The sequence below is a fragment of the Malaya genurostris genome, chromosome 2 (genome assembly GCF_030247185.1).
Source record: "Malaya genurostris strain Urasoe2022 chromosome 2, Malgen_1.1, whole genome shotgun sequence".
NCBI lineage: Eukaryota > Metazoa > Arthropoda > Insecta > Diptera > Culicidae > Malaya > Malaya genurostris.
In genome coordinates, this window is record NC_080571.1 from 225,180,585 (window position 1) to 225,198,987 (window position 18,403).

The following is an 18,403-nucleotide window of genomic DNA, read 5'->3' on the forward strand; positions in this document are numbered from 1 at the left end:
TTTTCTACTTAATTGGCGATTTTCAACCATTTGTTTCGAGTTTATTCAAATAAATTTAAGGAATATGGCATTTCATAAGCAAAAAGTTCAAAAATCTAGTGAAACCTACACAATCTGACAAAAGATCTGGTTTGTTAGAGTATCTGTCGAAATGAGATAAATCTGACAAATGCCTGATAGATCTGAAACATTGGCAACTCTGGTCATGGTACTGTCAGGTACACCATATAAATGAAACGACGAACAACAAAAACACAACCATAATGGCTGCTTAATTCGGAAAACATAAATTTGATGCGCAGCGAATTTCCGGTTTTTCTGTATTTCGAATAATAAGTTTTAACATCTGCTCTCTCAAAATGACTTCAGCATTGTATCTTGAACACTATCTTGACGGTATGTATAAATAATGTCCAATATAATCGGTTCTAAAGCGAAAGTTTACAATCACCTAAACATCGGTAGGGTTGGAGCACTTACCAAATGAATTAAAGCGTAATTTCACCCTGATGCGCGATTTGGATTCCCGGGCACAGGTTCTTATGAAATCCATTGACGAAAAGGCTAATGAATTCATGAAACAGTTAGTGAACACAAAGGAAAACTTCCCGGAAGACGTGAAAAAAGAGAAACTTCGCACCATTCAGGAGTTGTTCAATAAGGCCAAAGAGTATGGCGACGATAAGGTACAGCTGGCTATTCAAACATACGAGCTAGTAGATAAACACATCCGTCGTTTGGATTCGGATCTGGCTCGATTTGAAGGAGAAATTCAGGACAAAACCTTGAATGCTCGAGAAAAACTGGAGGAAACGGTTACCAAAAAAGGTGGCAGGAAAAAAGTGAAGGATGCGAAAAATTCAGCAAAAAAGAAACGCGCTCACTCGTCGGAAGATGAGGGAAGGGCTGCTGGTGCCGCTGGAACCGGTGGAAGCGGAACTGCTGGTGGAAACGCCAGTGCCAACGGTAAAGGCAAAAACAACAAGAAGCAGAAGGTAAATCAAGAAAAAGAAGGCCGCAAAGGTCATAAGGTAGGGTCATCGTTTCATCTCATCCATCTACTTTTTATTGTAAAACCAAATCAGATTGATCGTTTGTTCATTTCCTAGTAGATAGTATGTACTCGTTGGAATGATTACTTTGATTATTTTCCTCTCAGTACTGAATTTCTTATACCGTTTTCGTTTATTGATCAGAGCAGCTCGAAAGCTGACCCAGAGTCGCCCAAACAACGTTTAATATGTTTGTTTTAGCAACCTGAGGTCGCTCTAGAGCGGACTACAATCGCGTAGTTTCGCTCTGAAAATTTTTTCGGGTCGCACCACGCATCCAGCCGAGTTTGTTTATTTTATCTTTTTTCATGAGTTGTTGTTTAGGGCGCGTACCACGTGTTCGTTTTACTCGGAGTCAGAGTAGCCCGCGTCTAGGGTCAAAAACGAAAACGGTATTAGCAAACAGGTGCTAATGCTATGTAGATTTTCGTTTATGAACGTGGAATCTTCAATTATTTTTTGCTTTGAATGCCGCTAAGAAAATATGAACTTATGAATTATGCGTGCTTAGTAAAGTTAGAAATTGCATTCTGGATCAGTAAATCAATTTTGTAATAATAACATATTTAATATTCATTTCATTAAAACTAATCAAATTTCGTTCCATTTATTGGTAGACGTTTATTTTAAGTCAGTTTGGTGAACAGCTTCATGCAAATATAATGTACACATTTCACATAATTTTTCATACTATTATTATTACATGCACGTTTTATACAGTTTGTAGCTCAACAAGTGACAACGTAGGTTTTTGTCAAACTATGCATTAATGTCCGTCCATTATTAGGTTTTTAGTGTATTGATATTGAGTAATATGCTTGGCGGACAGATTGATCTAACAAATCATAAACTGCTTCAATCGTAATTCATATGGAATGCGCTTTTATGTTCTTAATGACTGGTGAGCAAACATAACTAGAACCAGGCGTTTAACTAATATCTTCAATAGTAATAATTTCTGTATGATTTGTTACAGAAGACGATGTATTCATTCGAGTTATTAAATCCATTATAATATGCCATATATTGATCGTAAAAAACTCGTTTCTAGATGAAACATTAATACAATTCATAACTCTGAGTTTTGTACTTGAATATCCACAGAAAAATGCTGAACTGGACGATAGTGCACAGGAAGGAGGTCACGGTACTCCACACCCGAGTGATGTGCTAGATATGCCCGTCGATCCAAACGAACCCACTTATTGTCTATGCCACCAGGTTTCGTATGGCGAAATGATCGGTTGCGATAACCCAGATGTAAGTCACACACCCAACATGCACTGACATATTACAAACATGATTGTTTTTTTTAGTGCCCCATCGAATGGTTCCATTTTGCGTGCGTCGGATTGACCACCAAACCAAAAGGAAAATGGTTCTGTCCAAAATGTTCACAGGATCGGAAGAAGAAGTAGACATCAGCAGTGGTCGTCAGTTTTCTTAGTTTCTTTCATGTCTAGATTAGTATGTGTAGTCTGCTAAGTAAAGTATTGTTGTATGAGGTGAATATTTTCCGAAATAGTATTTTGGACGAGTGCGAATGTTTCGGACGTGATTGTTTGAAAAATATAGTGATGCTTTTCTATTCCAATTGAAGTCTGTGTTTGAAGGCTACCTATATGATGTGTTTTATTAGAGAAATTTCCTAAGCAATAGTTCTAATTTACAGTACAATAAATATTATTCAACACTTTAACTACCAAATAATAGTACATCTTCTGTGTAATGTCGTGAAATCAACTGTACTATCATCCATCTGTTGGTTTGAACTGACATTTTTTGGCATGAGTTCGCATATTACTGGACTGCGTGAATGTTTGGCCACAGTTGATATGCGGACATTTGTATGGTTTATACCCAGTGTGATAGTTTAGGTGAGTTTTTAAATGATGCTTTTTGGTGAATGCTTTTGGACAGATCGGACATGCAAAAGGTTTAATGCCTGAGTGAAGTCGATGGTGAAGTGTCATATTACTACGATCAGCAAAACTCTTACCACATACTGAGCACTACAAATTAAAAAAAAAAGAAATTAATTGTAACAAATCACTAGAAATACCAAAACATTACTTGATAGGGTTTCTCTCCCGAATGTGTTCGAAGATGTTGCTTCAATAACATTTTCCTGGAGAATCTCTTGCCACATTCGCTACACTTGTGTGGTTTTACTCCTAGAAAAATAATTATTATTTTCTTCGATTATTTTTTAAATGCACAAATACTACCTGTATGAATCCGCACATGCATGTTGAATGCTACACGTTGATTAAATGACTTCGGACAGTGTGGACAGGCGTATTCCTTCTTGTTCCGGTGAATTTTTAGATGACTACTGAGGTATCCCTTGTCGTTGAATACTTTGCCGCATTCCGGACATTTTGCAGCGAATTCTTTCGTTCCACGGTGAACCGAAATGTGATATTTGTAGTTGCGTAATTGAGAAAATCCTTTTCCGCACTCCTCACATTCGAAACGCGGCGTTTTATGTGTTTTCTCGTGAATCTGGAAAATCGTCGTCGTTAATATAAACAGTGGTATAAACAGCATTTAGCATAAATGTCGCTTGGTCAAATGGCATATACTATGGAAATAATTCACAAAAAATTCCAATTATTGACTTAAGCAGCCATCGTTGAAAGACATTTTCCGATCTCGTGGAGCTGAGTCGAATGGTATATGGGGATATTAATAGCTATTGAGCTCTTGTGGTCCTGCAACACTATGGGTCTCAGAGGCTCCATTCAAAAGTCGATTTTCCCAACAAATCTATTATTATTTCAAATTGCCGTACACTGAATGATTGTAAGCCTGATGATCGTCAGTGAAACGGAATATAATCCATTGTTCTACGACAAATATGTTTAAAACGGCAGATTGTACTCGACCAGAGGAGAAATAAGATGATATGTACCAAAAAATGTAAAAAAATATGCACTCACTTTTTCAGAGATGACTGAACCGATTTTCACTCACTAGGATTCAAATAAAAGGTCTTATGGTTCCATAGTCTGCTATTGAATTTCATTTGGATCCAACTTTCGGTTCCGGAGTTACATAGTAATATGTGAAAATTAGAAAAATTTCAATCAATTTTCTTTGAAACGGCTCAACCGATTTTCACCAACTAAGATTTGAATGAAAGGTCTTATAGTTTTCTAAAAATTGCTAAAACATTTTACCCGGATCCAACTTCCGCTTCCGGAAATAAAGCGTGATAAGTGGAAAATTACCAATTTTATTAGTATTTTTCTCACGAATGATGCTCAAAAACAGATACAAATCCCATAAAACTGTCTGATAAATTCTTCCAGTTTGCAGAGATTATTAGTTTGTGGGCATAAAAACTTAATTCGGCACTACTGGTCCCCTCTTTCCTTGTTCCGGAAGCACCGAAAGTGGTGAAGAAAAATTCCAAAAATATAATTTTCTTTGATTTCTCCGCGATGCTTGAACCGATTTTCACAAATCTTGATTTGAGTTAAAGCCAAGGGGAGAGTCGCTTAACACAAACTATATTGTGCCTCTAAAAAACACGTGATATACTGTGAATCAAAGTGTGCTACGCTGTGCTCCATGAAACAGCTACTTGTCAAAACTGAGCCCTTTATGTGCCGCAACTGTGCAACTGTGTGAAAACGAAAGTGCCAATATTGATAAATGCATCAACGCATTGTGTTAATGTGTGATTGGCACATTGTTCTAAGCGACCTCCCCTTGGTTAAAGCTCATATTATCTTTAAAGCTTCTGTGAAATTTCATCCGGATGCGATCTCCGGTTCCGCAGTTACTGGGCGATGAGTGTCAAAATTTTCAAATCGCCGTATATGTACAATATATACAATAATATACAATATGTACAACACCGGTACGTGGCGGTACGGTGGAAGAAGAAGACACAAAACAAACGATGCGTGCTTTGTTCCATTTCGTACACGCTATAAAGAAAACAAAATGGTTGCGGATGTCTGCTACTAGTGTGTGATATTGGTAAAAGATGGTGCTGCTGTTGATAAACATTTAAGCTATTTTATGATAAGTGCAACCGAAAGAATAAAAGAATGTAAAGCCGGTGTAAAATAAATAATATATAAAAAAATTAAAGAATGTCAATGAATTAAAGTTTATTTGAAAAGTTCGTTTCATTGGTTTAATCGAAATAGAGCATGAGATAGTAAGTCTAGGTTAAGTTAAAAACAGTTCCAATTTGGAGGCCATATTTGTTGCTGGCATATTTCGGCTATTCCGGCCATCTCAATCCGGTTTCGGAAGAATTGGAAATGGTGATTAAAAACTGCAAAAAAGATCTCTCACTTTTCTTCAAGACAGTCAGATTGATTTTCACAAACTTATAGGTTCAAAGGAAAAGTCTTACAGTGGCATACGGAGTTCCTAAATTTGTTGTGGATACTATTTCCGGTTTCCGAACTACAGGGTAAACAAGATTTGTAGAGTTTGTTAGATTAAGTCCAAACAATGAGTAATATGAGAAACCACCACTACACCACTAGGTGGATTCAAACAAGTTTTTAGTTAAGAGACGAAGCTGCTAAAATTTGAGTATATTCTACTCAAAATAAAATTTTTTTTTTTTCAAAATTTGAGCACGTTTTACTCAAAATTTGAGTTTCTTGCACTCAAAATAAAGAAATTCTTCTTCGTTAAATTTTATACACCAAGTCATTCTTCTATCTTTTAAATGCGAAGCGCAAAAAAAGTGATTCAAAACCGTTTACTTTTAACCGGAGTCAAAATTGAACGATATTGATATCCTTATGTTGGACTTAGCATAACTGAAACCACGAAATTTCTATTCAAAACATTTATGATTGATGATTCATGGTTTCAAAAACCGGATCTAGAAACGGCAACGAAAAACGATGTATTCTTGCGTTCTTAAATTCAATAAGAATATTCTGAGAATGAAAACGCACTGAACTGCAAGAAGTTTTTTTTACTTAGATACGAATGCCACTTGAGAGATGATTGTGTGTGATGTTCTACCAATATCAAATATTTACAACAGTCTTTAAGGGGCGGGTAGGAGCTAACACTTTTGAAAAATCATTTATTATTTTCTTTATATTTTTAACATTTGAAGAATTTTCTGTGAAATTTTCAAGCCTATTGGAACGAAACTCTGGATGTTATGGACCTTTATCTATGGCTATCTCGTTCTGCGAAGCAGCAAGAGCTAGGCGCACTGATAATAGAATTCTACTTCGATTGACTTCAAAACTTGACAAAACATTCTTGAAATGTTTCATTATAATAAATTATAAAAGAAAAAAATATGATTTTTGGGAAGTGTTAGGTCCTACGGGCTCCGTGGAGTAATAAATTGTTTCCATTGATTTTATAGACAAAAAACTTCAACGCGTTTTTCTTGAAAGCAGGATTTGAAAGTCGGTGTCCATCGTCATTCAAAAACTAATGCACCAATTTTTTTCAAATTTTGCACAAACTTTCTACATATAAAAAACCAGACCCCAACGTTTTCCTTTTCGTTGTTTGTTACTTTGGGGAGGTTTAACAGCTACAAAATGGCGGTTTTTTTCGTGAAAAATCACTTTGCACAACCACCAAAAATTAAAAAAAAAATCAAACTGAAACGTTGGGGTCTAGAAAAACTTCTACTTTAACTATGCTGCGTTTATTTGTTCACTTCTGATTAGTCTGCGCTGAGATATAAAATGTTGTTCGAATGATACTTTTCATCATGCAAAAAATTCGCAAAAATTATGTCATACACAACACTGAAGAATTTTCTAAGAAAATTTCTATGGCTTTTGTTGTAAAATAATATGATGTTCATACGAAGAAAGTATGCCAGTAGAAATTTCCATACATGAATCTTCATGAAATTTGTAAATTTGTAGGTTGATATTCATATCTTGATCTTTGAAGGATAAATTTCCGTTCATAGCTCAAAACTTTGATATTCAATAGAAAAACTTGTGACGAAAATTCAAAGTAGGGTGAAGTGTTATAATATGGCCCCCTTAAGAAAACATTGAGATATTTCTAAATGTACTGGTATATTTTCTTCGGGAATGTAGGTATTTCTTTGCAATACGCCTGAGGAAAAAATTTTCAATGAGTCCGGTAGAAGTGATGAGAATTGATTGATTTTTTTTCCATAAATACGTTTATTTCATAGGCAATATACATAAGTTTTTCTTCGCCGTGGCATCCACAATACATAGTAGTTTAAACCTAATACATTTCGAATATCATATTAGTATGTTGGTACTCATTAGTTAATCTAAACACTGTTTTTATCAAGCGAGTTGCTATTTTAAATTACATTTAATAAAATACATTTATTTTGTACATGATCTTATAACTATTTCAGGATTGTTTGTATCAGTTCACCACTTATATTCAATATTCTATAGTTGGCTATTGGTTGAACTCATGGAAGAGAAAATTTAAATTGGAACTCCAATGGATTTAATGAAATGATAAATGTATGAAATTTCATGTATGGAAGATCCCGACAAGCAATAATGTCGCGAACTGGGACATTGGATAGTCTACCTTGGGTACGCAAGGAATTTATTAGTTGAGATCTGACATCACGAAACTCCACGCATGTCCAAACAACATGGTCAATATCGCGGTAACCTTCGCCGCAAGCACAATGATTAGTCTCGGAAAGTCCAATTCGAAGGAGATGTGCATCTAACGTGTAGTGATTGGACATGAGTCTGGACATCACACGAATGAAATCTCTACTCACATCCAGTCCCCTGAACCATGCCTTTGTCGATATTTTAGGAATAATTGAGTGCATCCACCGACCCAGATCATCTTCATCACAAGAAGCTTGCCAGCTGGCAAGTGTTCTTTGGCGAGACGCGCTATAGAATTCGTTGAAAGCAATCGGTCTCTCATAAATTTCACCCTCAATAGCACCACGTTTGGCTAAAATATCGACTCTTTCATTGCCTGAAGAATTGATTGATATAAACACATTTTCTAAGACGATAACATTAACAGTTTTTTCGATTACCGTAGGCATAATGCCCCAGGAACCGTATAATATGCCTCACAACAAGAGACATTACGCCCCACAACAATGATGCAATATGCCCCTTAAAGTGTCGATATAGAAGAAAAGCAGATAAAGAAAATATTCTTTGCTTCAAAAATTAATTGCATAATCAACCATAATTGGAAACCAACATTTTTTATCCTCCCAACGCCACCTTTTTTTTATAATAATCATTATAAATCTTTAAAACAATATTTTAACTCGAAGCATACTGTTGAATCAAAGGTGGGGCATAATGTTCGTAGAGTGACTGTTATGAGAAAATTCGTATATCAAAGAAATTGCTTATACCGTTTTCGTTTATTGATCAGAGCAGCCCGAAAGCTGACCCAGAGTCGCCAAATCAACGTTTGATATGTTTGTTTTAGCAACCTGAGGTCGCTCTAGATCGGACTCCAATCGCGTAGTTTCGCTCTGAAATTTTTCTCGGGTCGCACCACGCATCCAGCCGAGTTTGTTTATTTTTTCTTTTTTTCATGAGTTGTTGTTTAGGGCGCGTACTACGTGTTCGTTTTACTCGGAGTCAGAGTCGCCCGCGTCTAGGTTCAAAAACGAAAACGGTATTAGTTTCTCTGGATTTTTATACTGTAAATAGAGACATTAGCACTGCTAAAAGTAAAAATGCTTGCTTAGTTGAAGCAAAACCTTACATCGAAAAGCTGCACAATGATGTTTTTCAGTTTTATCATATTTTCCAGCAAACAACAACTGTCAAACTTGCACAGCAGAAAGATCTTCGAACGTGTAGTATCCTCAGTGTAGTTCATGTATACAGGGTCCGCCATGTAACTTTTTTTTTAAACATGCAATAAAACACAAACGGTTCATCCGATTTCAAAATTTATTTTTTCATATTAAAGTACAATCCTTCCGGTTATTTGTGGAATATAATTTCATTCAAATGGCTGCCTAGGCTGGCCTTGCAGTTCAGCTATGGCTGCACGAATGTTGTCCTTCAAGACTTGAATTGTCTCTGGCTTGTCCACATAACACTTATCTTTGACTGCCCTCCAAAGATAATAGTCTAACGGCGTCAAATCACAGCTCCGAGGCGGCCAAACGACATCCGAATTTCGACTGATAATTCGATCTTCGAAGACTGTGCGCAGAAGATCGATCGTAGCGTTGGCTGTGTGGCACGGAGCGCCGTCTTGTTGGAACCAAATGGTGTCCAAGTCTTCTTCTTCAAGTAACGATAAAAACCAATCGCTAGTCATGGCGCGGTAGCGCTCGCCATTGACCGTGACGGCGGCTTCTGCCTCATTTTCGAAGAAAAATTGCTCAATGATGCCGCCAGACCAAAATCCGCACCAAACCGTCACTCTCTGAGGATGCATCGGCTTCTCCATGATAACGTGCGGGTTTTCCGTCCCCCAGATGCGACAGTTTTGCTTATTAAGATACCCGCCGAGATGAAAATGTGCCTCATCCGAGAAGATGATTTTTTGGCACACATTCCGCAACGTTACCATGATTTTCAAAGTAAAACTGCACTATTTTCACGCGTTCCTCAAGCGTATACACAAAAATTTTCGTTCAGCGGTACGATAAAACTAAGTTTCTGTCAAATCAGAAGTGACATTAGGGTAACCAATGTTGAAATAATCGCTAGTTCAAAAAAAAAAAGTTAGATGGCGGACCCTGTATACTGCAAAAACTGTCGGAGTCTTCTCAGAGAGGCAGCATGCCTAAGGATAAAAATAAAGATATACGAAAGGATTTTATCTAATACACTTCAATCAGACCCTGTCAACTTGGAATGAAATCATTCTTCAGCAAAGCTGCTAACTATACCGTTATCTCGGTATTTATACCGATATTTACTCTCGATAATGTAATACACTGTTCTTTTGAAATACCGATGATGCATTTTCCATACAAATAAACGCCGATTTTCGGTGTTCGTGTTGGATTTCATTGTTTTCAACATCATGGTCCGACCGTGCCCAAATGTATGCAATTATGCTTACATCATTTGGCGTCGCTTGCTAACGTGTTCGAGATCTCGGTATTCGTCCATTTTACACCAAATGCGTGTTCTAAATTTGCTTGTTTGCAAATAATGTTATGGCTCTAGGTGTTGAATCCTAGCGTGTAATGTAACGGTTTGTGAAGTGTTTCGAGTAGCCTAACAATCGCTTAAGGGCTCTTTTGTTCGACGAATGGGTGTACTTTTACTAATAGCTATTGTGGTTGTGTGAAATGTGCGGGTAACTTTCTACACACATTTTTGGAGCATTTCTCACCAAAATTGGAAAATTCATTCAAAATTGTATGCAACGATGATTTTTAGCGACTTTTAACTTGTATGTTTCACAATTTTTTTAAAAAAGTTTGTACTATGTTATTGTTTTACAAGTAGCAATTCAGGTCATAAATGCCAGATATTTTCAAAGAAAATTTGTATTACACTGCATAAAAAGTCTGTATTCTGAGGTCTTTTTTTCCGCATCGGATACGTACCCTGTAACTTCGGAAATCCGCGTAAAAAACAGCAAAACTAAAGAAAATTTGTTTGATGCCATATATCATAGAAATGTATGAAACATCCAGATCTGGTGCAATTCGAAAATTAAAAAAAAAACGACTGGGACTGATAACAAGAGACCGCGTAACTTCGGAAAGTATAAAAACGCAAAACTTAAGAATTTTTTTTTGATGCCAAATGTCTTAGCAATCCATTGAACGTCCAGATCTGGTGTAATCTCAGAAAAAAACAGTTGATCATTTCACACTTTTTTTGCATTTTTACCTTTTTTATAAATATACATAGGTGCAGATTCGTTCAAACTCTAGAAAAAATTTCCAAGGCCCGAGTTTCATACACCAATCGATTCAGCTCGACGAATTGAGCCAATGTCCGTGTTTTCAAAATTTTCAGTTTTTTGACAATATCTGTTACGATTGAGCTTGGAAACAGAATATGTTTCTAGAATTTGAATCCGCATGGTAATAGCTATCCAACAAGCCATAGATTGTTCAAACCCGTCCATTTTTAACAGAGATTTTGTGCAAGCGACTTCTCGCCTTATTCCAGCCGTAGGAGTTTCACGCGCTTGATGAAAAAACGATGTTTCGGAGCAAAGTGAAACACGATTTTCAATACTGTTTTTTTGCAATTGTTTCTTAGCACCTAAAAGACTATGCACAGCACCCTTTTTCATGGCGTATTGATTTTAGCGCGGTTCGTTTTTGGCAACATACTCGTTCGAGCATGACATATGTATTAGAAAGACAGAAAGCAGTATTTTCAAATTCAAAACAATTTTATATTTATATTGATTTATACTGCTTGCAACAATAATTGCTGGAAGAACACAACTTCTTACACCCTTATACCATTCGAAGAAGTTCGTCGAGATAAGACAATTTGTGTGAAAAATAATTCCATAAATTTTTCTCGGAAATACCTTAACTGATTGCTACAAACTCATATGATTAGTTCTATGCTCTCATATAAGGCTCTGAATTTCATTTGGATCCGATTGCTAGTACCGGAACTACAGGATGATATAAGTAATGGAATTAGAATAATGTCACTCATTTTGCTCGTAAGTAGTTGAACCGATTTCTTCCATCTAATATTCAAATTAAAGGTCTTACAATCCCACAGAACTCTATAAAATTTCATTCGGATACGAACTCCGGTTTCGGAATTACCAGCTGATAAGTATAGAAAATTCATTTTCAAGATCGTGTTTTTATCACCCCGGTGACACGATTGTCATCTGTATACAATTGACTAGAAGCCGAAATTTTTGGTTCTTTGGTTCTAGTTCGCTGTCAAATGTTGTGTTTAATCAGTGTTCACATCTTTCTTCATGCGGTTGCACCAACATAAGAGAACGATTTTAAAGGAATGTGATCAAACTATAATAAACCATAAATTTCTTTTTAAAAAAGAATTCATATTACTGGTTTTATAGATAATACAAGACGAGTTATACTTTAATTAGATATGACGAAATTAACTTCTGACACCAATGTGGTAATAACTTTTGGATACAGTGTAATATCGGATGCGCACGGTACGCTTCGCATTTTGTTTCCTCTTGCTTGAATTTTCAGTGAAAGAGTAGTAGCACTGAGTGATTAAGCTATTGAATATCAATGATTTAAAAGTATCGCAGAAAGTGACAGTTCAAAAAATTTCTGAAAAATTTGGAAAATTGCCATTTAAATATTTACGAACCAAACATAAAATGCTTCAAAACAAATTTGTGGGAGGCACTTCCGACCTCAAGAAATAAACGTAGTTTGAAATCAACTACGTTTGGTTAAAGGTTCGATACCAGTGGTTTTTGCTAAAACGAATCCATGTGAACGTATGTTTTAGTCGTTATTAACATTAGGCGCTTGTTATTTTTTAGAGAACATTTACAGAGAACAACTCGAGCTTTTATTCCCTAGAGACGGTGATAATTCAAGAAAAAGTTCGTAGTTTTTGTAAAGTATTGTATTTCATGAAAATAAATATTTTGAAATTTTCGTGAAGATGCGAAATTAGAAGATTAGATTCAATGTGAGAACGTTTATCTTAAACATCATCAAGAGGAGGACATTTCACAACTGAATTTTAGACATGTGAGATCAGTTTCAGTGAGAATCGTGTTTGCAAAAAATCAGTAGTGAACTTTAGGGAGTTTTCTGATCGATGATTTTTTGTCTGAGTCACTTGCCAAAAATTTGATTCTGATGATTTCAGATATAATTTACAGGATATATATTTGTTTCTACGATATAAGTGCAATTTAACACTTTTTTACGACATATACTAGACAGTAACATAATATTACCTAACGGTTGCCGATAAAAAACTTCAACTTTGGATTTCTGTACTCCGGATTGAAAATTTTATGATTTTCAGTATACCTAATGATAAAAAAAGAACCGGAATTTTCATTTTAAAATTCCCGCGCTTGTCCAATCGGTAAACTTTTATACTCTCAACGTTGGCAACACTTTTATACACATTGTGTCAAATTTTGACGCATATCGTACGATAAGTTTTTGTTTGGCGTCTATACAAAGAAGTTGAAAAATTTTCGTGTGGCGATTTTTATAATGGATGAAAATTTAGAACAACGGCTCGCCTTCGAAGCGCCATTCGGTCGATTGTTGTGCGGTTTCGACGACATATTCATAGATCCACATCTCATCACCAGTTATGATGCATTCGATGAATGTGGGGTCACTATCTGCGTAGGAAATCATCTCTTTGGCCACATAAACACGACGCTGTTTTTGAATGAAATTCAGTTTTTTGGCACCAGCCGAGAAGCGACGCGTTTCAAACCCAAAACATCAGTTAAAATGTGTTCGGCTGATCCATAAGAGATGCCCAACAACACAGCAATCTCTCTAATCGGTACAGAACGATTTTGCAACACGATTTGCTTCGCCGATTCAATGTTTTTTTTCAGTAACAGATGTTGTTGGGCGGCCTGGGATCGCATCATGTTCCAAGCTTGTACGACCACCTTTGAAGCGTTTATACCACTCGTATGCTTGTCTTTTTCCTAGACACGATTCACCAAAGGCCTTTTCTAACATTTTCAACGTTTCGGAACACTTAAATCCATTTGCAACACAAAATTTGATGCACGCACGTTGTTATAAATTTTCATCCATTATAAAAATCGCCACACGAAAATTTTTCAACTTCTTTGTATAGACGCCAAACAAAAACTAATCGTACGATATGCGTCAAAATTTGACAGAATGTGTATAAAAGTGTTGCCAACGTTGAGAGAATAAAAGTTTACCGATTTGACAAGCGCGGGAATCTTAAAATGAAAATTGCGGTTTTTTTTTATCATAAGGTAAGATTGAATTTCTATAACTGTGTCCTGTGCACATCAAAATGGTATGAACGTAGCTTAATATATTGTTAATAACAACGCCACCAAAACAAAACACGTTAGTTTCAGGAACCAGCTTCCATGGTAGGGAGGTGGTTTTTATACATGACACTGAAAAATTGATCAAAGTACTTTCAACTAGCCGTATATTTCTCCAATTAAACAGAATGTCTTAAAAGCAGCAATCACTCCAATTTCCCAGAAACGGCTGGACCGATTTTCACAAATTTAGTTTCGAATCAATGGTATTATGTTTCCAAAAGTAAGCATAGAATTTTGTCCGGATCCTACTTCCGGTTCCGGAAATACAGGGTTAAATGTGTTTGAAATTGCAACCCGTCATTTAGAGCGATAATGCAACTACAGGAAAAATTTAGCTCAAAATTTGTAGGTTGTGTTCATTGCTGGTCAAAGGGTAAAAAATTTATTGAGCGGTTTTTGAGAAAATCGAGTGCTTTAAGCAGACTATGGGACTATAGGAATTTTATTGTATCGAAGTTGAAGTAAATCGAGTGCACTTTTTTCACTTTTTTGCACATTCTACCCCGTTACTCGATCAGATGGTAATAACGTAATTATAACACTGGAGTAATTTATTTCAGAAATATTTTGTAACAAATTTTGAAATATTTTTGTCTGGTAAGCTGTTAAAATTACAAAAATCATAACAAAAAAGACTCTAGCGGGAACAAAATCCGAAAGCAGAAATTTATAACAATAGTTGTAATAAATTAGATAGCAAATTTAACACAGAAAAGCTATATCACAGCTAACTTTCAGCATCGTTTCAATTCAAAATTGTTGAATGATTTTTTTAATTAAATGAATTATTTATTTAGTGATCTAATTTCTTCTTTTAGTTTTTTTGAAATGCTGATCATTATATTTCGATATAAAGCAACGGAAGAACTGAGTCTTGCAAATGAAACTAAAACATCATTTTGTCATTATATTGTTATCATAAGTTTAACTTTGAACTGTTTTCATTATTTCATTATTCTGTTAAATATCTCAAAATAACACAAATTGTTATACATATCAACTGTTGATATACTTGTGTTATGATTTTGTTATGTGCATCTGATCGGGTACTTTCGAACCGGAAATTTGATACGGATAAAATTCAATAGCAGGCTATGGGACCGAGAAATCTTTCATTTGAATCTAAGGCCCTAAGCCATCTTCGAGATAATCGAGTGCATATTTTTGTTACACACATACACGGACACACACACAGACACACAAATATACGTACTCTACGAACTGAGTCGAATGGTATATTGCATACTCTTTCTATATGAGAAAGACAAAACTTGTAATTGTTGACCGCCGTTCTCTATCTTACCGCATTTTTTTCGAGATAACATTTTTTATAGCAAAAATACCAAATGCATTTCTGAAACATTTGATAAGAAATCTCAAAATTTTTCGATGTCCCAAAGTCGATATTTAAAAAAATCTAAATTGCTTCATTTGTTTCATGAGCTCCTAACACATCTGTCACAAAAAGGTTTTTTTAAGTTTTGAATGTTTATGTGAATTTTCAAGACTATGCGATTTTTTAATGCAAATGTTTGAAACTATGCTACTTTTTTCAGGCGAAAGTTTTTTATGCGGTACTGATTCCCAGCATAAAAAAGACGAGTGTATTTAACTGTTGAGTGGATTAAATACACATTCATATTACAATGACAAAAAGAAATCTTGTATCCTTAATATTTTGATAATTTTAATAAATATTTCGCTAGTTATGCGTATTACACATGAATTGAATTTTAGTTTAAAACTGGGAAGCACCACGAGAGACTTCAATGCACGATGTTTATATTAGTGAGGAACGCTGTGTCATGTACAAATAATAATTACATCTTACCATCAGTGTGTCCTGGCTACCGAAAATCTTATCACATATTTGACACTGAAATGTGTATTCCGGAAAGCCGAGCGTGAACGGCCCAACCGAAGTCGTCACTGTCGACGCTAAGCTGTATCCTAGCATATCACTGGCATCCATCCCGAAGAAAGGGTGCATATCACTACTGTTCGCATCTATGCCGACACTGTTGGCTGTGCTGCTCGCGGAACTGTAAATACTGTTTTGATTTTCATCACTCTTTTCGATTTGGTATAAGCTGTTAAGGGCTGTCGGAATTGTGACACTTGGCTGGTGCTGCTCTGGTTGATGATGATGTGTTGCCATGGATGCTGCTGCTGCTGCTGCATAGGCATTGAAAAACCCGACCGGATAGGGATAATTGATAGATAATCTGTTTCGTTCAATTACACTGCTATTAGCATACGCGCCTAGCATCACTTTTCTCTCGACTTCCGCTTTCATCATCGGTATCAATGGGCTACTGGAAGAAGGTGCTATCGAGGACGTTTCTGTTAAGGCAGCTGTTTCTGTTGCTGATACTGTAGACTCCACGACCGTCGCTGGTTTTGCGTAAACGACAATCTTCGGGTCAAACATTAACGGTCCCCGCGAGCACCAAGGGTTGGCTAGAACTCGATTCAGGGGACGTTGAACGGCTGGTGATGATGACGATGATGATGATGATGAGGGTACAACCGACGGTGACACTGTTGATGAAGACTGTTTAAGGTCATATTGTTCGCATTTGATATCCGTTTTCGATGATAACTCTGGGTTCTTCTCTACTTCGTGTGACTTTTTGCTATTTTCATTGGTCCTTAAAAGGATATTTTCGATTGTGAAGTTCGTGTGCTTTTTTGGAAGAAAATTTAAATCACTCATTCTGCTATCGGTAAATCCCATAGTATTTTATCACACAGTCGTCACAGACTCAGGTTTCATGCAGTGTGGAGGATTACCTCACGCGCGTAAAAGGACTCGTTCGAATAAACGCGGTAGCTGTTCGGAGCACGCGCGCCTGACCAACCATTAACGTCTGTTTACTTAGATAAACTGTTTGATTATGATTAAGTGAACCATCTGAGAAGGCTCTGTCAGCACGATACTCTCGCGCTAAGATTCATCTCTCTGCGGGATGTTGCTGGTCGTTGTTTGACAACGCGAGATGAGTGACAGAAACAGATTAACTCGGTATAATTTGTATCTCGCATCTTCGCGCAGCTATTCTCGTGGCCAGTGTCGCTTCTGTAGATCTACCATTTTCTTTTTATCTTTTAAACGCAATTCTTGTTTTGGTTGTAGTAAAGGGGATGATTTCGTGAACAGTGTGTTCGGAGCGAATACTTGATCAAAAAAATTTTTTTTCGGAGGTAAATAAGTACAAATATTATTTGTGGGGGAATGTATTCCTGTTTGCTGATTTTAATGTTCGACACAACAATACCAGCCAGATTGGGTCTCATTTAAGGCAATGATATCCAGGCTATTTGCTTAAACAAAGTATTCTATTACATTCTCTTAAATTATTTGAATTCAAGACAAATACGAATATTTTAAATAACTATTTTCTAGTATCGCTTTTGAGACATCAGTTTGAACACTAAATGTTATACTCTATCGGCCAAGTCCTCGATACGTAGGCTCGAGCATTAGCCACAATTAATTTATGCTCAGTAGTCGGTGAGTGCGAAAGTGTCGATTTTTTCGTCAAATGTAAAATTTTCTGTTTCCAGAATTCTCAGGAACAAATCATATTCGGTGAGTGTTTTTAGCTAATTAAGATGTGCTGAATCGAATGGTACTAGTAGTTTTTATGATAAAATAATTTTTGTTTGTGTTATGACGACATTTTGGTGGGACGAAAATGGCCACTAGACTCGGTCTGAATCGTAAATTTATTTTGTTTTTTTTTTGCAAAAACTCTACACAATTTTCGAATACGTACCAACAACATAGTCCCAAATCTAGGGTGTAATTGAGAAACACAAATACGATTTTACCGGTGACGTGTGTACGTTTCTAAAGCACATTTGACATTGGCAGTCCAAAAGATGAGCAAAGATTCCGATTCATCGAATGATTTGGACCAATGCTGCGTTTACTGGGACAAATTACTCGATAATCAGTGCCATAAAGATTGCATTGAGTGCTCCCACGGATTGTGCGCTCAAGCGACAACATTTTCACATGCGTAAATTGCTTCCCTGAGTCGGACAGTGAATCAGATCGTGAGTGAAACAATACTAGAAGTGATCATTTTCGCCCCCGGTCTTCCCTACTGGGAATGTTACTAATTTTGTTAATGGAATTACCAATTAAGATACTTTCAGACGTTGCATAAAAATTTTTGTGGAGTTGAAAAATTATTAATATTTAAACTTGTTACTCATCACCGAACATTGGCCCTTATTACCGTTCTCACTTCAACTTTCACATTCACTTCACTTATATGTCACTTCACTTCATTTTCCCTATTACCAGTATCACGCATAGTGAAGTGATCAGTGTAGTGGAAAAAACTATTTTTTTCGACAAAATGTTGGTGACGTGATGTTCA

At 36.2% G+C, this 18,403-nt stretch overlaps 2 protein-coding genes across 3 annotated transcripts; one reads left to right on the forward strand and one right to left on the reverse strand.

The window, feature by feature from the left end:
- The first annotated feature begins 236 nt into the window (after positions 1–236).
- Positions 237–2,651, forward strand: LOC131427785 (inhibitor of growth protein 4). 2 transcript variants are annotated; one of them, XM_058591287.1, is made up of 4 exons: positions 237–396; positions 466–1,031; positions 2,157–2,312; positions 2,369–2,651. In XM_058591287.1, the coding sequence occupies exons 1-4, from the start codon at positions 360–362 to the stop codon at positions 2,468–2,470; spliced, it is 861 nt and encodes a 286-aa protein (XP_058447270.1). In that variant the 5' UTR covers positions 237–359; the 3' UTR covers positions 2,471–2,651. The 2 variants fall into 2 exon arrangements, with proteins under 2 accessions (XP_058447270.1, XP_058447271.1); XM_058591288.1 differs by having other exon boundaries at positions 239–396; positions 466–995.
- Positions 2,652–2,803: 152 nt separating this feature from the next.
- Positions 2,804–16,865, reverse strand: LOC131432550 (zinc finger protein 300). The gene is made up of 4 exons (XM_058598890.1): positions 15,844–16,865; positions 3,281–3,557; positions 3,126–3,226; positions 2,804–3,064 (listed from the first exon to the last, which is right to left on the reverse strand). The coding sequence occupies exons 1-4, from the start codon at positions 16,747–16,749 to the stop codon at positions 2,804–2,806; spliced, it is 1,545 nt and encodes a 514-aa protein (XP_058454873.1). The 5' UTR covers positions 16,750–16,865.
- Between the last annotated feature and the right edge of the window lie 1,538 nt (positions 16,866–18,403).

Coding starts and splice junctions, on each gene's coding strand:
- LOC131432550 (XM_058598890.1), bottom strand. CDS start 16,749: ATGGGATTTACCGATAGCAGAATGAGTGATTTAAATTTTCTTCCAAAA. Junction 3,558..15,843: donor GTAGCCAGGACACACTGATG/GTAAGATGTAAT, acceptor ACGATTTTCCAG/ATTCACGAGAAAACACATAA. Junction 3,065..3,125: donor CGGGAGAGAAACCCTATCAA/GTAATGTTTTGG, acceptor TTTAATTTGTAG/TGCTCAGTATGTGGTAAGAG.
- LOC131427785 (XM_058591287.1), top strand. CDS start 360: ATGACTTCAGCATTGTATCTTGAACACTATCTTGACG. Junction 1,032..2,156: donor AAGGCCGCAAAGGTCATAAG/GTAGGGTCATCG, acceptor GAATATCCACAG/AAAAATGCTGAACTGGACGA. Junction 2,313..2,368: donor TCGGTTGCGATAACCCAGAT/GTAAGTCACACA, acceptor TGTTTTTTTTAG/TGCCCCATCGAATGGTTCCA.